This window comes from Strigops habroptila, chromosome 1 (genome assembly GCF_004027225.2).
Source record: "Strigops habroptila isolate Jane chromosome 1, bStrHab1.2.pri, whole genome shotgun sequence".
Lineage (NCBI taxonomy): Eukaryota > Metazoa > Chordata > Aves > Psittaciformes > Psittacidae > Strigops > Strigops habroptila.
This window is the reverse complement of record NC_044277.2, coordinates 122,855,558-122,877,080: the sequence shown is the minus strand read 5'-3', so window position 1 is coordinate 122,877,080 and position 21,523 is coordinate 122,855,558. Positions and strand designations below refer to the sequence as shown.

Genomic DNA, 21,523 nt, shown 5'->3' with positions numbered 1-21,523 from the left:
AACATTTGGATGTTTCTTAATCATTTCCTCATGGATGCTTTTTCAATAGAGTAGTGGAAGTGTCCTAACTATGGCTAGCGCACGCTGAATTTTTGCAGTTGGATTTCTGAGTAATTTTGTCCCTAAATTGTAAGTAATTTTCTTTTTGCACAGTTCAAACTTACATCACAGAGTTCAAACTTACTCTTGGACCCATAAGACCAGGCTCACCAGGACGGCCAGCATCACCATTAGGACCCTTAGCACCAACAGGTCCACTAGCACCACGATTACCAGCAGGTCCCTACCAAAATAAACAAATGAAATTAGGCAGAGGTAGCAAAAAGCATCACATATATAAAAGAAGATGGTTTAGAAATAGTGACCCAGACAAAAATCTTACCATGACACCAGCTCTGCCATCAGCTCCAGGGAGACCACGAGATCCAGGCACACCCTGCAAGTGAACACAAAACAAATCTAGAAAGGGAAGGAAATAAATCTGTTCCTGTAGAGTGGATAGAGCTTGCTAAATTTCAGCCTTGCAAGCAGGTCTGCTGAATTTGAGCTAAGTACAGGTCTACGCACACACCTCAGTGTAAATGTGTATTGTGAAAAAATATACTTCCTTTAGATTTCTTCAAGTTCTAATCTGCTTGTAGCAGAGTATTTTCAGTGTTCATTGTAATCTAATAATGGCCCTAGCCAACAGCTAGGATCCCACAACCAGGCCCACACAGTTTCATCTTCACTTCTCTGTAGAGAGTTACTGGCTTCCCTATGACTCTGTAAACCCTACCCAAGGTGCAACACCGAATCTTTATCTCTACCAAAAAAATCTGGTGGAAACACTGACATTTTCCCTATTATTTTCCTGTGAATTCTTTCCATGCATGAAACCACATGCCTCCTGAAGTTCATGGAGTGGTTTCCTCACCCACTGAAAAGGGTACTAGGGACACTTGAAGACACTGAATTGAAACCTTTTGCCTCACATTATGTGTGAGCCAATTATCTATTTTAAACTGTTAAACCCATGACAAAGCTTTAAGAGTAATCAAAGATAATTCATTATTATACAGTGGATAAATCAAAGCAACATCTAATTACTTCAAGGATAAGACAGTAACCATCATTAATACAAAGCAAAAATAGGTGTGGTCCCAACCACAATTTGATTAAATTGTTCCAGAATTGCAAATGATCTTTGCTTAATAGCATTAATGTAAATTTAATTACTCATAATTACTTCATTTGCCTTTGTGATTGCAGCTTTATTTCCTTTTTGCTTTTTGCTTCTACTTCTGGAACATTAAAAGAAAACTTACTCTTAGACCAGCAGGGCCCGGGGGACCAGCAGAGCCAGGTTCACCAGTGCTGCCTCTCTTGCCTTCCTCACCACTAGGACCAGGAGGGCCAGCGGGTCCAGCAGCACCCTATTTCAGGCAAACAGAGAAAAAGAAGAAATCAGATGCTGTGTTGCAGATACTATCAGGCTTTTTCATTAAAAAGAACTTCCTGTGTTGCCATACTTACAGGCTCACCCTTGTTACCACTTTCTCCCTTGGCACCAGCAGGGCCTGGTTCACCCTAGAGTCCAAAACAAAAAGAGATCATAAAATTAAGCATAATTTCAAAAATCTCTCTTCTACCTCGACAGCTTTTCATGAATCCAACAACTTTTTAATCATGCAATGCCATGTCTGCCGCTATTGTCATACATGGTCAATGAACATAACTGTATTTCAGGCTTAACAGGCATGAAAACAAACATTAAAAAGATGCTTAGAAATTACAGTAATTGACACATTCAGGGCTGGTCCCTCTACTGAGGATACCCACTGAGGACCTGTTTGTGAGGCTGCTGCCACATCTCTTTTGATACAATCAACATTGACAGAGCTTAACAATCCTTGCACTCAAAGGGAGTGCAAAGTGAACCTTTTCAGTCTCAGCATTTGAAGCAAGCAGTGAGACACAGAAATGAACTACAATGTTTAATTACAGTGGAGCAAGAAAAAAATGTCTGCATTTAATAGAAAAATATATCCAGAGGAAATCTTTTACAACGAAGGACACTGTGACCAATTTTCAAATTAAGACATACAATACACAAAGTCACTTACCACAAGTCCTCTAGCACCACTAGGACCAGCAGGGCCAGGAGGACCAGGAATACCACGGGGACCAGGCAGACCAGGAGCTCCAGCAACACCGGGAAGACCCTGTCCAGCAGAGGGGAAAAAAGGTATTATGAGCCCATTATCTTTTCTGTTGCATTAACTGAATTGGTTTTGTTAGAGCAAACAAGCGTGAGTATGGCTGTACTTACAGCTGCACCTTTAGCCCCTGGGAGACCGTTAGCACCAGGGTTCCCCTATTAAGAAAGATAACAATACTGGTTAATTCAGAGTCTCAAGCGCACTCATCCGACAATAGATGCGGTCTGGCAAGTTACTCACCGGAGGGCCAACAGGACCACTAGAACCAGGAAGTCCAATCTCTCCTCTTGGGCCAGCAGGACCACTAGGACCAACATTACCAGCAGGCCCGATTTCACCCTGTTTGAGAGAAGGACAGAGCCCTCTGTCAGTGTACACAATATTAGGAGTGTTAGGGCAATAGTGGAGCAATCCTATATTAGCCTGACATTAAGAAGACAATCATACATATATATACACACATACATATATATATTCCCACTTAAGAGGCCAGGAAATCAAGAGGCTGAGGGCTTTTATTGGATTTTAAAGGCACTGAAGCTGGGATGTCTAGCTAGGTTCCATCAAGGCTGATGGCTAACACAGGAACAACAGGTGCCCAGCATATCTGAAAAGCTTCATTATTGCCAAGGTTTATACAGAAGGTTGATCTAGAAAATCAGAATTCAGATTCCAGTCTTATCTGCAGTCATATGCTTCCAGCATTGGCCTGAGATGCCTCATAGTGTATGAGACCTAACTGACTATTATCTTGCACCTTAAGATGCAATTTGCACTAATGCAAAATGCAAAATGATGCCTGATCAGAGAGCTGTAGGATGGTGTTCACAGTGGAGTAAATGACAGGAAAAGGCTCTTGGTTTTACTCTCGGAAGCTTGTATTCACTAAGTCTACTATAAAACCCTGAATATTATGACAACTTCTCTTCTGCAATTCTCCAAGCAGTCAGAGTTCACCCTAGACACATAGGCAGTTTTCTCTTGAAATTACATGCTGTAACCACACTCATATCTGTGCCAGACAAGACATCATGGCTTCCAACAGTCTTGCCTTTTGACAAGAATAACCAGAATAGGATCTCAATTTTTTCTCATCTTCCCTTGCAGTCAATATTGAGAGATCTAACAAATAATATCCCATCTTCTTCTAAAGGTAGATCAAGGCAAGAGTTTTGTCTGCTGTGACATGGAATTCATGTATGTTTGTAATGGTGAAAAACTGTATCACACCACATCTATGTGCAGTCAGCTTTGAGCTTCCTGGCAAATGGTCAGTGAAATTTGTAAATGCAGTATGAGGCGTACTATCACCCCAGATCCTCTGTCTTTCCCTGGACAAAGTAAAATTCAAAATAATGAGACTCTTACCCAGGCAAAAATGCTAAGATCTGAGCAATAAACTGAATTATCTAAGTTACATTCTGCAAGAGCAAAATGGTACTGCCCTAAACCTGAGAAGTTTAAATGAAATTTCTTCATTGTAATTTCAAGAACTTAGGTTGGAAGGAGCCTGATACTCAACTACAGCTTCTTGGTCCCCCGCTACTTCCGTAAAGTGATGTAAACTGCTACTTTGCTTATTTATTATGATCCATGCCACCCTTCGAAGGTGTGTACAACTGCACCATATAGGAAGCAGCAAAAGAAAAAAAAAAAAAAAAGAGGTTATGTGTCTTCCTGAACCTGCCTAAAAATAACTTTCAGCTGTGAAATAACTCCTGTATTGTAAATTAGAATTCATAGCTGAACTTCTCCCAATACCGTAGGGATTCCTCCTCATCCTGATCTGTAACTGATAAGGAAGCACTCCCCTTTCAGAGAGGGTGTGTTTTTGCTACCTAGCAATACTAGTTACTATATTTCATCTTCACTATCAAATGTACCAGTAGAAGCAGATGTTCATACCTTAGCACCAGGAGCACCTGGGAAGCCTGGAGGACCAGCAGCACCAATAGGACCCTAGGAAATTAAAGGGAAGTAGTTAGGTAAAGGTATTCAGTGATGACAGAAACATTTTCCATTAAAAAGATACATTTCCACACATTACCATCTCAGAATATCAGTTACCTTTTGCAGCTCCAAATTGCCAAATTTGGTTCACTACAAACAGTTCAGAGCAGTTAAAAAAAAAGAAGTGTGAATTAAGCAACGATTTGTAAAACCTTGCCTTGAGGCCAAACACCTGAATAAGAATAAACAGAGAATGGGCGGAGGCAGGCAAGATGCCTTGCTGCACAGTCCCACAATGAATGAAGAGGAGCACTGCATCCTGCAAATATAAACCTTAGGTGGCTGTTTCCAACACAGTTACTGTGCAGGAGTAACTGTGTACGCTTTCGTAGTGGTAGTCCTTCTGGACTGCTGGCCACACACAAGAGCCTTGGACTGACAACAGAATTTTCCTTCTTCACACATGCGCAGAGGGTTGGTAAGATCTCTGCACCACTTTACAAGCCATGTTTTGCACAACTTATATTCAGGTCAGTACTAGCAATTGGATCAGGTTTAAAAGCAACTTAGGGCAGGAACTGATTCCAACAAGCAAATTGATTAGAAATCTTGATTCATGCCCAGATTATACATTTTGAGGCAGTGAACACATGCAACCTTGATGCCCTTTGTTATATTGTATGGGTTGGGGTTTTTTTAATGTCAAAGGGAATGAATGGCATGTCAGCTTGAACAGGGCCTTCTACTGATTCTGCTGTATCTAGCTACGGCTGTGAGATTTGTAATTATGATGGGACAAGCTTCCTAATGTACAGAACCCAGACATCACAAGAGAAGATACACTGGTGGATTCATAGCCTTTATTATTCTTTAATGCACACAAAGGGATAGTTTTTATTCAATTATTAATGAATTATCCAACTCACTCACAGCCTTTGGGGATTGATATCTACTTCTTTGTAAGCTAACATATTTAAATTATAAATACTATTATAAAACTGACTCACAAATCCAAGAGAATTAAATGGGTCAGCTGGTACAGCAAAGAGGAATTGGCTTCCAACATTCTATAATCTACTGTGTTTGTTATAAACTGAGCACCTAGAAATCTCACTGGTTTTACATAAGCAGAGTTAAAAAAAGACCAAATGCCCTTTAAGATATGTATGAAAACATATACTTCCAAAATTTCCATTGCAGTGACTCTTCTTATGTTTTAAATTCCCAGTGGCAGGGAGAATAAAATATTATTTGTTTTAATTTTTTTAAAAAAGAGTGATAAGTGCTATGCAGAATGTTTACAGCATTATAATCTAAGTATGTGTAAAGTAACTTTAGCCTGGCATAGACATCGGGACCAAATGCAACTCCCTGCTCCTGTCCGTTCAGAGTAACACCTCTGCAATCAGCAGCTCCTGAATATTTTTCCTATAGTAAATCAATTACCTTCAAGATAGCTAAAAAGTTTTGGTTCTACTACAAAGCATAACATCAGATCTCAGCTATGAGGTCTCTATTTGCCTGCAATTACAATGCCCAATCACATGTATTTTTTAAATATCCCATATGGGAGAACTGAAGTGAAATTCATACCTATGCTAACATCATACTCCAGTAAAGTATGACAGATGTTTCAAGCAACAAGGAGTTAGCAAAGTTAACAGAACCAAGTACAGCTTCATCATTCATTTAAATTTTGAAAGCACGAAGGAAAAACTATTCTGGGCTATTCCTGATTTTTTTTTTTACAGCTTCAAAAATATACCCTTGTACACACATTTATTTCACTGAAATAAATGAGGTTTACTGAAGTCAGTGGTATGCTATGGCAACAGTAATTCCTATTAAAGGGGCAAATCTGCATTGGATTAGCACTTATTAGTATAATTATTGTTTGCCACTCAGATCAGGACAGTTGGATCTTACTGGCCTTTCACACTACCTCACCTAACTCAGGTATCAGGTGAGTGAAAAAGGTTAGCTCCTGTTAGTCAGACAGGACAGTGTTGCAGGTGCAAAGCTGTGTCCTGGAGTGCATGTAATAGTTTCAGGGTGTATGTAATTACAGTCATCTGCGACATGTGCATGGTATATATTTGCTGAAAAGTATAAAGCCTCTTTAGTTTTGGGATGAGAACTGTTCTGTTAGACTGCTGGAAATCAGAATTCTGATCACTGAGCCTTTCCCTATGAACTCACCAGTGCAAATGAGAGAATACTTGCTTCCTTTGCTACAGATCTATTATACAGATGTATTTTCTATAAATCCTGAAGCTCTCAGGATATTGTCTGCAAAAGGTTTATATTTTATCAATTCTTTTTGGATGAAGCAACAAAGAATTGTGTTAAAAATGTCCACACAATCAACTTCTCAGAAGCCTGAGAATTACTCATATCAACAGAAAGAGACACAAGGCCCAACGGAACCAGACTGTCAAAGATCAAGAGTGAAACTTACAGCAGGTCCAGTGGGGCCAGCGCTGCCATCACTTCCACGAGCACCCTGTGAAGAGAGAACATCATAACAGAGTTTGAAAAGAGATCTGAAGATCAGAGAATGCCACAGTAGATGGCTGGTCATGATGACAGAGAGATGGGAAGCCACTTACAGCTGGTCCAGGGGCACCTATTCTTCCTCTCTCACCAGGGAGACCACGAGCACCCTGAAAGCAAAATTAAATCAACTTGTTTAATCCATTCACTGAACAAAGATATACAGATACGCAGCAAGGCAATTCTGTTCTAAATATTCTCATGCTATTACTTTAGAGTATCTAGCTAGCTAGAATGTCACCGATGACAAAAACTGATTAAATGCTGGATGAACCATATCTACCAGATTATTATTTTCCACAGCAGCAGTAAATACTTACAGGTTGTCCTGGGGTACCGTTTTCACCAGGGGCACCAGGTTCTCCCTATGAAAAAGAAAGTTTGCAGGCTTGAATTTCTTAAAGGATGCTTTGGACAAATAGCACAACACCTGTCTTTGTTTTCTGTATCACCTGCATCACAGTATACAATAACTGCACACCAAGTCCTGAGGTGCAGAGACGGTGACTGTCCCTGTGCACACTGGAACATGACCAGCTAGAATCCTCTCAGAAGGGGAGGGCCAGAGCAAGTCACTTCACTTACCCATTTCAGCTTCCCTTATCCCCTTCCTTTATTCTGATATTTCTCTGTAGCATGCACCTAAGAGATAGGACCTGGATAGTCAACTACCAATTCAGATCAATCAGCAACTGTTTTTTAACTAGAGAAGAAGCAGAATGATGCTTTATTTTGCTGCAAGTTAAGGTGACAAAGTTCCTGTCAAATGGCTGGAAATAAGGATCTGCCTCAGGTATTTTTAACTTAGGACCAATAATACTGAAATATGACTGACAGCCATTAAAATACAACTCCTGTCCCTTTAGTACTAATTGTTCTCAACAAGACTGCAGTTGGTCTAGGCTGGTCTATAGTGACAAGATTTGTCTTAAGGCCCTTGTATCCTGCACATATCTGAATGCACCTAGTCTTAAATGCTGCAAACAGCACAAGTTTTTTGCCTTCATCACTGCTTTCAGCACAGTTACATCACGAGTGACCTTGATTTATTATGCTTGTGTTTTGCAGTCAGATTAGCACTCTTTACTAATAACTGTTCTTTCCTTACTTAAGTGCTTTATCTGCCCTTAATCTCCAATACTGGACAGACCGAGTGTTTGCTATCTCTTAACCAAACTTTTTCTGAAGGTTAATAACTTGCAGTGATATTGGAGAATGTTATGTTATAATTAATAACTTTCTAGGCAAGTAGTGCTAAGCTCTTAGAAACAAGCAAGAGGGAGAATTAGTATTTGAGTTTCTCATTGTTATATCAAAAGTTCTTGACTTTAAATCTCCTGTGAATAAGCCAGCAGCATTAAAATTTCCTACAACCCAGTACTGTGATAGTGTTTAAGAAAACTCCTATTAGGCACTGAGGTGGAATGGGAGAAGAAGAAGCCAAAAGAGGAAGAGTTTTATAGAGATGTTTCAAGACCATATTTAAAAAAATGTTTTTAAGGATAGTGTTCAAATGTGCACTAATCTGAAGAAGGTAAAAAGGGAAAAAGACTGTGAAGATCAAATAGCCTTAACTCGGAAGAGCACTGCATCTATCCAAATTTTTAGCAGACTGGAGCATGTCTCTCACATGGCAGAATTTTGTAGAAAAATTACATATTTTCATTTTAGTGTGCCTTAAAACACCATGAAAATGCAAAATACAATCCACAGAAAGAGACATCAAAATCAGTCTTAAGTGCTGCTGGACAGTCAATCATTAGGAGCCCAGTTCTACAGCTCTTACTCACTGAAAGTACGAACTTGACTAAGGACTCAGGAATAAGGCCCAGAAATGATTTCTTATGTTAAGGCGCTCATATTTGCCCTACACAGACCCAATGACTTCTAGATAACTGCAGCTGGGCAATATTTAATGACAACATGGAAGATTGATTGGAGGGGACTTCATGTGTCTTTTTCTAGGAAAAGCTACAAATGCATCCTACATTTTCAGATTTCATCTTTACCTTGTTGCCAGGAGTACCAGGTTGTCCCTTTTGACCATCCAGACCATTGTGTCCCTATATTAAGCAGAAAAACAAATATGAATATATATTTTCCCACAAGTGGCTATACATGAACTCTTAGTCTTGTAAGGTAAAGCCTTCTTCCCACACAAAATTATTTCCTAATATAATCTTAAGATTTAAAAAAAAAAAAAAAAAATCAGTCATTCATATCAGGAGATAGTAAAAACTTCAAAGAGGTTCACACACTCTTAACTTTGAGGGTATCTCCAGGGGTTTTCAGCATGCTGAAGTGCTGTCAACTAATCAGGGAAAAAGTATGTAAGTACTCACCCTAATTCCCTTAAAGCCGGGCAGACCAGGAGTTCCAGGGAAACCACGAGCACCCTAAAAACACACAGTGCATGAATGATTGTGTCTCATATTATATACTGCAGTTAAAAAGAAAGAAAAACAGTAAGTCTTTCAATAAAATTAATTAGTAGATTTGGGCTGTGATAATTCAAGTGAGGAACACAGTCCATTCCCTAACCTCCCAGGACCAGACTTGTTCCAAGACTAACAGTAATCAACCTGATTTTCCAGTTCTGAATCTCAGAAATTTCATGCATTAACATGTGATAGAACAGCTGTTTTAGCTTTCTATACCAAGGTGTCTCCTCACCCACTCCTGTGTAACTCCTCACTATGCCAATTCTGTTACTAAATACAATAGCTTTACTTGGGGAGGGGAAACACAAAACAACTACATAACTATATGATATCCCTGAAGGTACAAATTGAATTTTGATTAATCCAATAGGAAATATTACTATACAGTTAATGGTGCAATTCAGAAATCCTATCAGGTTTCATTGACAAAACTGTTTTGCATTGTATACAGCAGATTCCTACATACCTGAGGGCCAGCAACACCCCTTTCACCAGGTCTTCCAGGTTTGCCAGGGTGGCCCTAAAAAAATGCAGTAAAAATGCAATAAGAGGGAAAGCTTATTTTATGAAATAACAACATAAACCATTTTAAAAAGAAAAGACATTGTCAAAGTTTCTCACATTTTCAATAAATACAGAGACCTTGTTAGATTTCAAGTTTCCTTCTCCCTGTATTCAGGAAGCTAAATAATGTATTTGGAGAGGTTTTGAAGTTATCAATTTTTCTGTACATGTCCAACATACGGCATCTCTTGTACTGTAAAATAATTATTTCAGGGGGTTATTTATTCTATTCAGTATTAGAGAACAATGTAAAAAATTATGGCCAATTGAATGCTTCGCTTAATAATAACCTAATGTTATAGCTGAATCACAGCCCCAAAAGAGACGAGAAACATTCAGTAACCACTTACGTCTTCACCAGCCTTTCCTGGAGGACCTGGGGGACCACGAGGACCCTGGGGACCCTGTTAAAAATAGATTGAGGATTACTTAAAGCATCAGTCTTCAGATAGGTCTTTTCACTGGTTTCTGACTTGAGCTGGGGCATAGCTGGAGCATAACTGACTTTGCACTTTATGATTCTAGTCCGAAGGAGTCTGAATCTGAGTGTTCAGCTCTGCTTCTGCAACAGGATCAAGCAGGAATATCCAACTGAAACATTCAAGGATGTGAACTGGATAGGAGAAAGGGGTCTAAGCATTACAAGCCTACTTTGGTGTCCTATTTCTGCTTCTAACAGTGTCTGTATGTGAAACCTGTACTTACTGTTTGACCAGGTTCACCAGGCTCACCAGGAACACCTTGAAAACCAGGAGGACCCTACAAAAAGGAGATAGATTTTGTTAGTGTTTGAAGAAGCTATTTGTGATTTTACAGGTATGACAATGTAAGAGAGATGAGACTGTACTTACAGGGGGTCCAGATGCTCCAGGTGGGCCTCTAGGTCCCATTAAACCCTAGAGGAGAAAAATTATAAAATCTTTCTTTTAAAAAAATCACCATTATATAAACTCATCTATAACACCAATTCCTGTTATTCCTAGAATATTGGTAAGCCTCACAGTTTTCAGTGTGCAAGGTCTGAATCAAGTCAGAGGAAGTTAAGAGTACTGCATGAATTTCCACAGGCTGTCCAAGTGCAAGTAGATCTTCTAATGGATGAACTAGCACAGAGATGATTTAGGAACATACCATTATGGCTAGGAACCTTGCAATCTATTCTGGCTTGTTAGTAAGTGCACTGGTTCATTCTTCTATGTACCTTCTCCCTTCCTGTGCATAAACTTCAAGAGTTTAAAGATGAGGATCATAACAACAGTTAAGAAAGACTGTATTTTTGGGACTACCAATTTCATCATGATTTTCAAGAAGAAATGTTGGAGAAAAAGATCATTAAAATCATAGAGATATAAAAGGGAAAAATAAAGATATATAAATGGCAGTATTACCATGAACTGGGAGGTTCACACATAATTTTGGAAAGAAATCAAACAACTCTTGGACATATTGTGTATACATCTATTCCAAAGAATGATCAACTTCTATTTAAATATTTCACTGTTTTCTGATTTTATTAAATTCTCTTCATTTCACCTACAAAGTCAGTCAGTAACATACTCTTCGCTGAATTTAGAATTTACATACATTTTGAAAAAAGGACCAAAAATATCTTTTAAAAAGGAAATTTCCATAGATTACTGCACTTTTTTAATAGTTTCTTAAGCTTTACTAAGCAAGCAAACAACTTTTACTGAAATTTAATGTAGGCTCCTATTGTCCAAATGAATGTTCTAAGAGATGTGTCAACAGAAATCATTATGCTTTTAATACTTTCTTAAGAACCCTTTCAGATTTTCTCATTACAAAATTAAAATCAAACTTTTCAATGGTTTATGTAGCTTTCCTGTAAGACTGAATGATTTTTATTAACGGGAATAAATGCATATTAAATACAAGCATTTACTTATGTAAGCTAAAGCAATCTTGTGGCTATAAAAATATGCAGTAATTCTAGTAAAAATAACTAATTGTGAACAGTCTGAATCATATGTGCTGCATAAGTCCCGTGAATCTCTTCACAAATTATATTCCATAATTGTTTTTCCCTCCTTTTCTATCTTCCCAATCTCTCACATTTCCTTTATGAAATTTAAATGTTCTTCACAGTAGGTAGATTCTACTGCTGTTGCTATCAGATGAAACCTAACTGACTCAAAAATTGGAACTTAGAAATTGTGACACCTCAAATAAACCCTCACCTACATTTTCATATTTATTGCCAGATACTGAGGGCCGAACTTGATTAAAGATACCTCTGTTTTCCTAAACTTAGTATCTAAACAGATGCCAAAATATTTTCAAAAATTCATTTAATATTACACTATTTTCAAGAATGGAAACAAGCACTTGACCCAGAGTAATCCTGGGCAGCCTTCATCTTGCTGCTCACCCATCAGATGCATTGTCTGTGATGTCAGTAAGTATGGTGAATTTAACCCATATTCTGCTACCTATGCACACTGAAAATATATCTGCTAACATCAGGAAGGGTTAGAACTTCATGTAGAAAGGCAATAGACTCCTTAAATGTCCATTTGGACATAGCATGCAGTCAATGACAAAGATTCCTCCTACAATAGCCTTGTAGCAAGTACTAACATTCAGTTTTGGAGAACCAAATGCAGTGGCCAATTTCCTATCAAGCCTGTGCAATCCAAGGATATCAAAAGGGTGGTACAGCCATGGGAGAAAAATGGTCACCAATTGGAGCTGAGCAATTGAGTTACCTTCTAGACCTATGTCTGCTTTAGACAACAGCTTTACAATTGATCTCATTCCTAAAACACAATCTGTCTCATTATGGGTAAAGTAATACGATATCAAAGTACATGTCTGATGTATGATCTGATATCTGATATCAGATTATGAGATTCACTTATTCATAAAAGTATGGTCGACAGACAGAATTAAAGCACAAGACGCAGAAGCGCTATATTCAAGTTAAACATACAGTGCCAAGACCATATTTCAAGTCCTAAGACTATATTTCAAACACTTTACATTGTCCTTATATCTAGGAATCAATTCACAGTCTGACTCGATATATGATCAAAACACTAATTTTAACACTGTGCTTTGTGTTATTACAGCTGGATTAGACTCAAAGGAAAACACCAAACATGTTATCTATGCAAGTTATCAAGTGCTAAATCATATACCTACCATAGGTCCAGGGCCAAAATCAGCTGCTTTAGATGGATCATATTGAGCAGCGAAGTTCTGAAGGTGATAAAAAGTTTGAAATTAACATACTACAAATTTTACTTTAAAAAATACTGATAATTATCATGCTACATCTGTCATCAGACTTGCTATACGTTATGTTGAAGCAGCCTGTGCAAAGCTCAATAAACACGGTCCTATAATAAATACAGTTCTATTTACTTGTTTCCAGAAAAACTTGGTTGTACAGGGAAGGTACATTCACAGAGTGGCCTCAAATATCTATGCACTGGTGATAGAGAAGTATTGCAATAGCATGAACTGAAAATTAAGAATGTAAACTCAGTGCTCATTTAAAATTGAAAACTTTCTTGAAATCCTCAAGTCATTCTACCGAATTTCCAATGAGGGAAGTTATGCGTATTTTTTCACTGCATTGCTTAAGTAAAATCCTTGTACCAGCCCTGATGGGCTACCGGAGGAGGTGGGGCTTTCACCTTCACAAAGATCTAAGGAGCATGCAGCCTCAGAAACACTGCACTGGATGTTTGATCTTCTATCCATATAAGTTTTGTAGGCAAATAAATCTAGTACATTTACTCTCTTCACTAAAATGGAAAAAAGTTTTATACAACACAATCAAAAATCCTTTTCTTGCTTTTTTTGTTCTATTAGCATACTAAAATAATAGAAACCAGTGAAAGCAAATTGGGGTTTGCTAATAGGAAAATAAATTATTGTTATTCATATCGAAGGCAAGAGAGTATTCTTCCATGCAGGAGGATTTACTAAGCTTGATCCATAAGACATTGTCTATGTCTTCATGCTCCCTATGCAAGCTAATATCAAGTAAAGAGTTAAAGCCAGCACTCTGCAGAGAATACATGATAGACACTTCTGCAAAAAGTGTGTATGCGACACAGTCCACTTAGGTTCTGCAGCACGAATACAGATAGAAATTAAAAATTCTAAAGGAAGATACTCTAAAATTCTAAAGGACTTTTAAGTATGGACTTTTAGCTTAAGGGTAGTCTTCAGCTTGTTCCAGTACAGTTGCTGTCTCTTGAACCCAGCCGCAAAGTGTTGTTTCTTTTCCCCATCTGCTGAACAGCACAGGTTTCATTTAGTTGATTCCTAATCCATACACATTATGGCTGTACGAATTTAACGATAATTAACATGGTTGATTTGCTCCTGTGCATAAGTCCCTGCTGAATACAGAACCTAAATTTGCCATGGAAAATATACATCCCAAGGAGAATTTCATTGGAACTGGGACTATCAATTTTTTGCTGATCATGAGAGAATGTTTCCTCTACTTTCCTCCAATGCAATTTCAGTGTTTTCTGGCAGATGTACATTTAATCTTAGCCACGAAGCACAGATTATCAGTTTCAGTAATAGAAAGTTTGGATGCCTTACTCCGCCAAGACCTGGAGGACCAGGGGGGCCTGGAGGACCTGGTAGACCATCTTCACCATCTCTGCCTGGTGGACCTGGTGGACCCTAGAGTCCAAGAAAAAGGATTATAAAGTGAACATTATAAGTGGCTAAAGAAATCGTTGAAGCGATAAACTCATTAACAGCCAGGCACCTTCAGTACATACTACAGCAGTACTATATATGCACTTTCAATAATGAGAAAATAAGCATAGACTGAATTTACATTGTCTTGTCACACCTCAAATCAGATATTAACTGTAGTTTCATATTTGAGATTTATGGGGAAAATATTGGACCTGTGCTACCAAAGTGTATTCTCCAAATTGGGAAATTTCACATTAAGCAACCAAATTTTGGACCCATAAACCTCAAGTAAGCCACGTGGACCCACACAGACTGTCAGATTCTGCTAGTGAGAGCCTAAAATTTGACCAACAGGATTGACAGAAGTCAGCCCTACTGGTATGAACTAACATAGATCCACAGTAAGCTGAGGACCAGTTTTGAATCAGTCTATACTATTTGCTGGTACATTTGCAAATTCAATGACAATAAAGCAGTGCTCTTCTATGGATTTTTGATGCTATCACTCTGCTACCACTATCAGAATTTCTTTTACAACAGCCTAAAATTACAAGCATTCAGCAACATTTGCCTGTACATTCTTTTATCCTTGATGCACAAAGCTATTCAAGTTTTGCCATCGTGGCAATTGAGGTGAGATATTTCATTTGGTCTGTATTTTGGACCCAGTTCAGTGCTAGATGAAATCCATAATAAAAGTCTTATGGATTTCTAAAGGAGCAAGATCAGGCTTGCTGTCTTCAGGACAAAGCATGCATCTCATTTCATTAAATAAATTTAGTTAGTGGTAGACTAAAGCAAATATTCAGCTGACCATACGAATACACTCTTCCTAATAGTTCCCTTTATGTTTGTCAGCATATTATGATCTAAGAAATCTTTAAGAGCTACCTATGAGTACAATGGCATTTTCATTTTCAAGATACAAACAAGACACACGATAATTACACACTGCCCAGATAAGGATGTGAATTTCAGAATACCATTTAAAAAAAAAAGCAGCAATAAAGCAGAAGCAAATCAGAAAAGCAGCTAACAGCAAAATGAATGAACATTACAATTAAATTATTCAATTGTCTTTATCTATGGTTACTTTTACAGTAGCCTTTAGCAGTCCAGTATCTGCTTTGACTAATAGAAGGTAGATGACAAACACCTATCTGCCAAGAAAAGAGCTTTTTCAAGCCATCTTTGGAGGCACAGATAATGAATGATCCTCGAAGCTAGCTTTGTCTATCCAGGTTTGATGTAGAGAGCTTATCCGTACACCACATTGCTCAAAGACTACATCTTCACGTGTCAACTTTCCCTTCTGCATTTTCATGCACTATTTCCACTGTGGGTGGTGGAAAAAAGTTTTTCAAATCACCACTTGAAGTTCTAGGCTGCTGTCTGAACTCAACCACATCTGCTCAGCCACAATGACCATAATGAGTTCGGTGGGGTATTGCTGGAGCAGAATTTGGTAATAGGTAACTTTGTTTCTTTGTAATGAAATTGTACATGGAAGCTTCTATGGGTACATTCATTTAATCTCACATCAATGCCTAAACTTAGTTTTTTCCTACTGGTCTTCCAACAGCTGTTGTTCAAAGATCACAAACAAATGAACGTCAATCTAATTCCTTACCCTTTCTCCCTGTGGCCCTTTGTCTCCTCTAGGGCCCTGCGAGAAGAAAATAAAACTTAATGAGTTACTATGGAAATTTTCCAGGATGACACAGGGAAACAGATACATTAAAATAAGTAGTGTACATGAGAAAGGGAAAGCAGACTGCACATACAGGTCCAGTTGCTATTTTCCACGGACAGTATATTCTTTTTCCACAGTAAGCTACTGGAAATACATAAGTCACTGCCATTACTACGTCAGTTAAAAATATCACTGCACAGTCCATAGAAGTACTTGCAAAGTTGCTTTTAGTCTCTAATGAGTACTTGGCTCTAATTTAACACTAGTGAATTTTAGACATAAAATAGAATTTACTTAGACTTTTAGACCTGTATGGATATTGCTTTAGTGTTCTATTAATGTAAATCTTTCCAAAGGAAATCTGGTTGAACAAGAATGCCACTTTGATGCAGTTTAGTTCTTGGTAGGCTTAGTTCTGCTCTTGGGTAAAGCAGCTTAAATCCAATATTTGAATTTACTCTGGTGTTAAGATGTTACACCGATTGTTCCCTCCCTTTTACTTCATACTCATCTCAGTGCTACTGCTAAATACTGGAAATAATGAATGTAGTCAGTTTTCCTTTCATCCAATATTCAACCAAATATTAATCTGCCTAAGAATGCCTGATATCATCTCCATTCCCACACAAGAAAAATAAAAATGCTTACCTTCCGCCCTGCAGTTGCCTGGAAAATATAAAGAAGATAATTAACAAAAGGATACAGTTTCTCTCAATATTTTAAACTAAAATAATATACAAACTTAGACTCATCTTCTTACACATTTTTCTCTTTCAACTGTTTTTTTTCTCTGTACAGTATATTTCAGTATACAGTATATATTTATATAGATATAATAAATATATACAGTATATATTTCATATACAGTATATTAAATTTTTATATGGTTTTAAATTACTTCTTATAGTAATTTAGGAGTAATTTAGCTAGGAGTTCATTATCTAGCAAAGATACACGTAACTACATTAGAACATTCAGTTCTGACAATTTTATATATATTACAGCCTACAAAACTGGCATAAAAAAAAGTCACACCTGAGTTCTTTCATAATCCTCCTGTGCAATGAAATTTAGATTGTAAGACTGGCTTTAAAGTAGAGTCATCTCCAATCCAAGCCGCCAGGTATAATGCCCAAACACCACTGCTCCGTTACTTTCTCCTCATGGTCTTTACACCTATGAAGGCAGTCTCTTAAAAAGGCCGTCCCACTTGAGAAAGTGGGGTGGGTACCTTTCCAGGCATCCCCTTCAGGATTTAATTGGTATCTTTCCATGACCATCTTGGGAATTAACCTTAATAAATAACACTGCCATGAAAGAGAAGTCTAGCCTGTTAATTGAAGATGAGTGTTACACATTAGATAAAAAAAAAAAATAATTATACTGACCTCACTCACATCTGGAAAAAGAAGGGAAAGAAAAAAAAAAGGAGATAATTAGAGTGTGGACTCAGTTATTTTGCAAGTTTTACATTTCAATGCTTTTAAGTCAAACAGCAAATTTACTTTTCTTACTGCAAGGAACATTTTCTTAATGTAATTTCTCACTTTTAAGGTGATTATCTTAAACTGTAAAGACTCGCAGGTAAGATTGCCAAACTCAAAACTGACTTGCTAATGAAATTAAAACAAGTAATATGTTTGATATGGTAAAAAGGCAGTTACCTTCTAGAAGCCTGCTCTAAATATGCTTGAATGTATCTCCATGGGAAAAATTGCATATATGTATTTTCACGGGTGTGCATGCAACAGATGAATGAATCCAGACAGGCTGACATGTGAAGATATTAAATTACAGGAGTAATCTTAAATGTTAATGTAAATGGCCCCATCTCACTTTTTATGGGGCATGGTCCTATCCAAACATACCTATTTCCACAATTTCCTGTAAAATGTCAGCGTGCATAACAGAGAACAGTTTGAAGCCATTAAACACCAAATGGGAAATAACTTTCTCTCTGCATGTTATGTACTACTAAGTACACTCTTGTTAATCAGTTGGAGATACTAATTTTCAAAAATCTTTTCTGAATTTCAAGCAATCTATTGCTTGAATTAAATTTAAATTAAAAATCTATCTTTGGGCTGAAACTTACCATGGTAAGGACGTCTCACACCACACTTTAATGTCAGCAATTCGGCTACCTAGCCAACAGGTTTTGGGATGTTTTTCCACAAAGTGTCACTTTGGCGATATACGATCACACTAAATTCAGATGGTTCATGCAGTCCAGCAACAGGTAACAATATCTGAAGTGCTGAACCCAAGAGCACTGAAATACCACGGCAACACACCGATCGCCTCTACTAACTCCACATTAAATTAAAACCATTACTGCCCCCAGGTGATGGTGACACTGGCGACTACAGGGTCTTATTTGGGTAAAACCGGGGTTGGTGAGTGCTGCGGGATGCCCACACGAACCATTCCGTCTCCTCAGCCGCTGCTACCGCTGCCCGTCACCCGGGGAGTGAGGGAGGGAGGGATGTCCCCGGGGGAGCGGCCGCGGTGCGCCGGGACAGGCCTCAGCCCGGCGGCCTCGTCAGAACAACCCCAACGCGGCCGGCGGGGCGCCGGGGGCATCTTCCCGGGAGCCCCCAGGACCGGGCAGCGCACGGCTGCGCCCTCCCTCCTCCCCCCAGGAACGCGGCCAAACCCCAGGTCAAAGCCAGTCCCGCGGCGGAACGGCGGCGAGAGGCTGAGGGATCTGCACAGGATGCTGCCGGCAGGGAGGCCGGGGAACGCTTCGGTTCTCCGCAAGCCAACCGCATGGGGCGCGGTTCTCCTCCTCCGCAGCGTGTGCGTGTGTGCAGCTGCGTTTCCCCCTCAGCGAGTAACGGGGACTAAATCCTTTTCCCTGCACTATTCGTTCCCTGCCTCCCTCCTCCTGCCTCGTACGGTCTTTCCCTTTCCGGACACCGCCGGGAGGCCGGGCTCAGTGAGCGGGAGCCACCCGGGGAGCCGCCGACCGCTTTCCCCGCTCGGGCCGGGTCGAAAGGCGCTGCAGCCAGGGGCCCCGTTACGCCGCCAGGGGGCGCCGCTACGCGCACCGGAACGCGGCGGGGCGGCGGCAGCGGCGGGTCCCGAACCGAGCCGCCCGGCCTCCCTCCGGAGGGAAGGGGCGAGGCACCGCTCTCCGGCTCTGCCCGGCTCCCCGCCTCGGGAACTGTGCCCCAAGTCCCGCAGAAGCGTAGTCTGGGTGCAGCCTTAGTCCTTCCGCTCGCCGCAAACACTCTCCTCCTAGCCCTTAAGCAGCTGCGCTTGAATTAGGGCTTTGCATTCTCCTTTGGATACGAGCCCAACTGTCTTTTTGGGGTTTGGGTAAGGAGGGGGGTCCTCGTTGGCCTTTTGCCACCCGTTTCTATTTCTGAGAGAAAAAAAAAGAAGCTGGATTCTGATCCGGGACAGAGGTGGCAGTTGTTAAGAGCTGGTCTCTACAGCTTGGGAAGCGGCAGCTCCCCGCAGGCTACCATCCGTAGGGGAAGAGGTCTGGACAGAGCGCGGAGGGTCAGCCCCTCTTGACCCCCCTGTCAGGGACAGTCATCTCCTGACACCCCCCATGCCACGAGCAAGCTGAAAGCACTTACGTTGGCCTGTTGCTAGGTATGAAGTTACTGCAAGCAGCAACACAATCCGCGTATCCACAAAGCTGAGCATGTCTAGTTGCAAGACATGCAGACTCCTTGTGGTGCAGAGCCCCCGGGTCGGTGGTTAGCTATTACCTATGGGACGCAGGCATACAGTCTTGAGTAACTCCAACCTTAGCAGAAACCTGCTGCCCGGGATGCTAAATTAATCAAGACCCGGTCCGCCCTATTTATACCACAGGAGGGTCCCGGGGCCGCGAGTCACCGGCGCCGGCGCAGCCAATGGGCGCGCGGCGGCCGCGGAGCCCGCGCGGCTCCCAGGCCGTCACGTGCTTCGTGTCTCCAGCCCGGCGCGGCAGCCTTGGCAGCGGAGGGGATGGGGCGAAGGGGAGGATGGAGCGGGGGGGGGGAGAGGCGGCGACAGTAAATTGGTTCCATGCTTTGAGGACGTGGACACTTTGAGGCTTTCGGGAGGAAAATCTGACTCCTCGCCTCATTTTTTTTTATTTAAGTTCTTTTTTTCCAGCGTTCCCCCGCCCCTCGCCCGGCTTTTCCGGGCTGCCCGGCCCCGAGCCTCGCAGGGCGGCCGGTCGGCAGCGGTCGGGAGGGCGCTCCGACGGCTTTCAAAGCAGGAGCTGTCCAGGGCCTGCGGAGCCTGCCGCCCCGCTCCCGATGGCGACGGGGAAGCGCCCCGGGGAGCCGGGAGGGGGCTGGGTCCTCTGCTCAGGCTCTCCCGCAACCGAAGGCAAAAGGAGACGCTCGCCCTCCCCAGAGGTGCCGAGGCGCGCCCAGCACGGGGAGCGGGCAGCCTGTCACCCCGGCCCCTCGCATTTCTCCTTGGGAAGCAGCAAGCAGCGACAGCCCCATCGGCTGCTCGCAGCCCGTCCGCATCCCGGCGGTTCGCTCTCCCCAGGGGGGTCTCTCTGGCCAGAGCCGCGAGTGTTTTCTCCCCGCTTCGTGGCCGCTGGGCGGCATGAGTGTGTGAGGGGCAGCTCAAGGAGTCCCTGCTGCCGGCTGTCCCGAGCCCTTCCCGCCTCCCAGCCCGTTCAGCTCTCCGGCGCAGGGAGGAGGATAGGCGCTTCCGGCAGCTCCCTGCCCCTCCTGCCACCCGCGCACCCAGCCAAGGGGAAAGCTGGAGGGGTTGCTTGCCACGTCTGTCTGGCAACCGGCTTCCCCCGTCTCGGGGGGAGGGGGGCGGTGGGCGAGGCGCCGGCCGCCCCACGGCACTCGGGGAGGCCAAGGGGGGATGCGAGGAGCTGCCCGCACCGTGGCCCTGGGGGCCGGCAGGGACTGGCTGCCCCTTGCGGCGTGCAGCGGGGCCCTATTGTTGGTTCCCAGGCGCCTCTTCCCCAGAAATTGGGGTCGGGGGCTGCAGTCACTTCGGGTCGCCCATCTCGGCCCCGTCGGCCTCTGGACTGCGGCGGCTGAGCGGAGCTGACGTGGTCCCGCCGTCCGGGCCAAGCGGCGGCCGCAGCCAGCCCGCATCCCCGCCCAGGGGCTCCTCCCGGGCAGGCGGCCGGCCCCCTCCCGGGCCCCCTCTGCTCGCTGAAGGGAGTCCCGGGCAGAGGTAACGGCGAAGACAAGTGGGAGCCCCGCCTCAGAGCGGGTCTCCCTCCCCGGGGCGGAAGCGCCGAGGTGGGCGCCGCGGTACGCGGGGCTCGCCCCCTTTCCTTCCCCCAGCCGCGGGATGTGGGTCGCCGAGGAGGCGGGTCCTGAGCGGTCACAGCAGCGAGCCGCAGCGAGACTCCGCTGCGCTGGCTGGGGAGCCGCGGCGGGGACAGCGGGAGGGTAACGGGGCCGGGGGACAGCCGACCTCTGCCCACCCCTGGGCGAAGGGGCCGTTTC

The 21,523-nt window shown here is 42.2% G+C and overlaps 1 protein-coding gene across 1 annotated transcript in view; it reads right to left on the bottom strand.

Annotated features, from left to right (window-relative positions):
• Positions 1–19,926, bottom strand: part of COL1A2 (collagen type I alpha 2 chain) — a 39,399-nt gene extending 19,473 nt beyond the window's left edge. The window contains exons 1-23 of the mRNA XM_030480918.1: positions 19,679–19,926; positions 17,480–17,490; positions 16,740–16,757; positions 16,029–16,064; positions 14,294–14,377; positions 12,872–12,928; positions 10,561–10,605; positions 10,415–10,468; positions 10,060–10,113; positions 9,612–9,665; positions 9,047–9,100; positions 8,714–8,767; positions 7,025–7,069; positions 6,761–6,814; positions 6,610–6,654; positions 4,107–4,160; positions 2,442–2,540; positions 2,312–2,356; positions 2,106–2,204; positions 1,516–1,569; positions 1,308–1,415; positions 383–436; positions 185–283 (exon numbers count right to left, since the gene is read on the bottom strand). Coding sequence (XP_030336778.1) covers positions 185–283; positions 383–436; positions 1,308–1,415; positions 1,516–1,569; positions 2,106–2,204; positions 2,312–2,356; positions 2,442–2,540; positions 4,107–4,160; positions 6,610–6,654; positions 6,761–6,814; positions 7,025–7,069; positions 8,714–8,767; positions 9,047–9,100; positions 9,612–9,665; positions 10,060–10,113; positions 10,415–10,468; positions 10,561–10,605; positions 12,872–12,928; positions 14,294–14,377; positions 16,029–16,064; positions 16,740–16,757; positions 17,480–17,490; positions 19,679–19,748 — 1,347 coding nt within the window. The 5' untranslated portion in view covers positions 19,749–19,926. The remainder of the gene's footprint in view (positions 1–184; positions 284–382; positions 437–1,307; positions 1,416–1,515; positions 1,570–2,105; positions 2,205–2,311; positions 2,357–2,441; positions 2,541–4,106; positions 4,161–6,609; positions 6,655–6,760; positions 6,815–7,024; positions 7,070–8,713; positions 8,768–9,046; positions 9,101–9,611; positions 9,666–10,059; positions 10,114–10,414; positions 10,469–10,560; positions 10,606–12,871; positions 12,929–14,293; positions 14,378–16,028; positions 16,065–16,739; positions 16,758–17,479; positions 17,491–19,678) is intronic.
• Positions 19,927–21,523: the final 1,597 nt, after the last annotated feature.